The sequence below is a fragment of the Stegastes partitus genome, unplaced genomic scaffold (genome assembly GCF_000690725.1).
Source record: "Stegastes partitus isolate 25-593 unplaced genomic scaffold, Stegastes_partitus-1.0.2 Scaffold1033, whole genome shotgun sequence".
NCBI classification, from domain to species: Eukaryota; Metazoa; Chordata; class Actinopteri; family Pomacentridae; genus Stegastes; species Stegastes partitus.
In genome coordinates, this window is record NW_007578764.1 from 312,888 (window position 1) to 316,818 (window position 3,931).

Below are 3,931 nucleotides of genomic sequence, written 5' to 3' on the forward strand. Positions count from 1 at the left end.
CAGCTCCTCAATGACATGAATCAGTTTTCTGCCATCCAGCAGCTCTCCTGTGCCGTTACTGATCACAGGACCACATTAACCCTGAGCAGCAGTGTTCTCCTTCCTCCGTCTGCACCTCTTTTTAAAGTGCATCCAGCTCTAGTGGGAGAACAACGCAGGCCTCCGCCTCCCCGTTGCCATGGTGACTGGTGGACTCGGGGCTCCATGGGTGCTGGCTTTCTACAGGTGTGCTGCAGGCGCTGAACTCCAGGTGAAGCTACTCCCAGCTGATCAAACGAACTCACAGCCGCTGGTCTGGACCCGGACACGCAGAGTTTCCTGTCTCAGAGTGGATCAGCTCAGAGTTCAGGATCAGACTCAGAGTTCAGGATCAGGGTTAGGGTTCAGGATCAGACTCAGAGTCTGTTGAAGCTGCTTCGTGAGCCCTGAACATGCTTAAGCAGGTTTAATGCAGGGCCTTTGTTCTGTACTGCCCTCCAGGGGCAAAATACAGCTTACATGTGCTGGTCATATAATTAGAATATGATGAAAAAGTTTATTTATTTCAGTCATTCCATTCAAAAAGTGACACTTGTATATTATATCCATTCATTACACACAGACTGATATACTTCAAATGTTTATTTCTGTTAATTTTGATGATTGTACCTGAATACTGATGAAAATCCCAAATTCACTAGAAAATTAGAATATTACTGAAGACCGATACAAAAAAGGATTTCTAGAAAAGTTGGCCAACTGAAAAGTATGAGCATGTAGAGCACTCAGTACTTAGTTGAATGATTGCAGCAACGCGGCGTGGCATGGAGTCCATCAGTCTGCTCAGGTGTTCTGAGAGCCCAGGTAGCTCTGATAGTGGCCTTCAGCTCTACTGCATCATTGGATCTGGCGTATCACATCTTCCTCTTCACAGAACCCCATAGATTTCCTATGGAGTTAAGGTCAGGCCAGTTTGCTGGCCAACTAAGAACAGGGACACCACGGTCCTTAAACCAGGTACTGGTAGCTTTGGCACTGTGTGCAGGTGCCAAGTCCTGCTGGACAATAAAATCTGCATCTCCATGAAGCTGGTCAGCAGCAGGAAGCATGAAGTCTTCTGAAACTTCCTGGTAGACGGCTGCATTGACCTTGAACCTAAGAAAACCCAGTGGACCAGCACCAGCAGATGACTTGGAACCCAAACCATCACTGACTGTGGAAACTTCACACTCGACCTCCAGCAACGTGGTTCTGTGCCTCTCGTCTCTTCCTCCAGACTCTGGACCTTGATTTCCAAAGTGCACCATTTACTTTCATCAGAGAACAGAACTTTGGACCAGTCAGCACCAGTCCAGTCCTTTGTGTCTTCAGCCCAGGTTCTGACGCTGTCTCTGGTTCAGGAGTGGCTCGACACAAGGATGCGACAGCTGAAACCCGGTCCTGCATACGTCTGTGTGGTGGTTCTGGAAGTCCTGACTCCAGCTGCAGTCCACTCTTGAATGGGTTTCGTTTCCTGTCCAGGGTGCAGTGATCCCTGTTGCTTGTACACTTGTTTCTACCGGATCTTGTCCTTCCTGTCGCCTCTCTGTTGATGTGCTTGGATCAGAGCTCTGTGAACAGCCAGCCTCTGCAGCAACGACCTTTTGTGTCTCGCTCTCCTTGTGCAAAGTGTCGGTGGTCGTCTTTTGGACAACTGTCTGGTCAGCAGTCTTCTCCATGATTGTGAGGCTTACACAACTAGACTGAGGGACCATTTAAAGGCCTTTGCAGGTGTTTTGAGCTAATTAGCTGATCAGACTGTGGTGTCTTCAATATTGAACCTTTCCACAATATTCTAATTTTCTGAGATACTGAATTTGGGATTTTCATCAGTATTCAGTTATAATCATCAAAATGAAGAGAAATAAACATTTGAAGTATATCAGTCTGTGTGTAATGAATGAATATAATAAACAAGTGTCACTTTTTGAATGGAATGACTGAAACAAACTTTTTCATGATATTCTAATTATATGACTCGTATATATCGCTAAAAAAACCAACTGATGACCACACAGCCATAGAAATATAAAGAGAGTTCCCTTCTCATCCTCCTACTTTTCCCTTCAAGCTCAGGTCGTCTGCCAGACGTAGAGGTTCTGTCGGGATCTTTGCTGTTTCTGGGCCTGTGCTGCTCTGGACAGAGACCTCAGAAGTTGTTCCTGGGATCTGCTGGAGCTCCTCCAGTTTGTGGGTCCGTGCTCCCAGTGCTGCCACTTGGTTATGCTCCATGAACACTTTTCCTGCCAGCATCGTACACCCCACTACTACCTGCTGGACTGTCTCAGAAGCCCCTTTACACAGCCTGCACTGTGGGTCCTGTCCAGTGTGGTAGACTCCTGCCTCCATGGATCTGGTGCTGAGGGCCTGTTCTTGTGCAGCCATGACCAGGGCCCCTGTGCTGTCCTTCAGTCCAGCCCTTTGTAGCCACTGGTAGGACTTCCTCTTTCTGGCGGTGGTACATGCTGTGGAGGGGCTTGTCTTGGATCCGTGTGGGCGGCATCGGGTCACTGCTGTGGTCAGTGCAGGCTGCACAGGGTGACAGTTCTGTCGACCAGTAGCTGGTGCCTGGCTCCTCTGGTGTTGCTGCCATTCCCTTCTGGACGCTGTTCATGTATTGATATTCAGTCGCTATGAAGCCTGACAGCTTCCACATATATGTTTATCTATGTATAAATGAGCTACAACAATGAAATGGGTCAGCTAACTGTGCAGCTAACGGGTCCTCAGCACTGTTCCTTTGCTTTCCTTTTATTTCTGCAGGGTTCTGCCTGGCGCTGGCCTGCCTCCTGTTTCCAGACTCGTGGGAGAGTCCAGAGATGAAAACTCTGTGTGGCGACTCGGTGAGGAAAGAACACCATCAGAGTGCTGTTGAGCCGCTCAGGGATGAATGTTTGTGAGCAGCTGAAGTTGGTGTTCGTACTTACAGCACGTTCTTCATTCAGAAACGTTGAACACACAAAGCTTGTGTTGTTTTGGCAGCAGAACATGTTAAACACACATGTGAGCAGCTGAGAGCTGCTGCTGTCGTGTTTGTGTCTCAGGGTTCATAGAGCTGACCTTCTCTGATGTCTCCAGGTGGGCAGTTTCTCTCCAGGTCACTGTTCGGTGCACTGGGCCTACATCCTGGCCATCCTAGGAGTTCTCGATTATGCCATTTTGGCCACGCTGGCCTTCGTCCTGGCCAACAGACAGGACGCCCTGCTGCCGCCGGACTCCCAGGACGGTAAGTCGTGTGGTGGGTGGCGGACATCAGAACCAACACGCTGAGCTTCACGGCTTAACACCAACTTTGTGTTTGTGCAGTGACCACAGGTCTGCTGATGACCACATGAAGCTCCCGGTGAGTCCCTCCTTCTGTTCAAGACAAAACAATTTTGGTTTTCAGTCTGACTGAAGAAAACATTTCGCGATTTTCATCCATTTGTTTACCGTCGTCACCATAGAAACACAGAAACAGCATTAGAACGCAGCAGACGGATGGAGAATGACTGAAAGCAGGAACTAAAACACAGCAACAGAAAACGGTGAAAGACAATATTTTAAAAAAACTTTACTGAAAGACAGATAAAGCTGCAGGAGACAACAGAGAGCAGCGAGACAGAACAACTGAGCAACAGAAAAGGAAACAGCGACAGAAGCAACAGAAACTGGGAAAATGACAAAGTGACAAAAGTTTCCATGGTGAAGGCGGCGTGCATAGACGCAGCGCCCCCTTCAGGAGACAGCCAGAGTGAACGTTGAGTGTCTTGTCTATCCAGACGTTCATTCTGCAAAACTTACAGCCGGGAGACTTTGCTGAACATCAGGACAGTGAACGGCGCTGGAATCGCAGCGATCGGTTGTGATGTGGACACACTGCACCAACAGTCCGATCGGAGACGACGCCGGCAGTTACCCGAGAGAGAAGGAA

The 3,931-nt window shown here is 48.6% G+C and overlaps 1 protein-coding gene across 1 annotated transcript in view; it reads left to right on the top strand.

The window, feature by feature from the left end:
- Positions 1-3,931, top strand: part of lhfpl4b (LHFPL tetraspan subfamily member 4b) — a 9,054-nt gene that overhangs the window by 3,794 nt on the left and 1,329 nt on the right. Inside the window, exons 4-6 of the mRNA XM_008295235.1 lie at positions 2,782-2,861; positions 3,097-3,244; positions 3,325-3,361. Of these exons, the coding sequence (XP_008293457.1) occupies positions 2,782-2,861; positions 3,097-3,244; positions 3,325-3,353 (257 nt within the window). The 3' untranslated portion in view covers positions 3,354-3,361. The remainder of the gene's footprint in view (positions 1-2,781; positions 2,862-3,096; positions 3,245-3,324; positions 3,362-3,931) is intronic.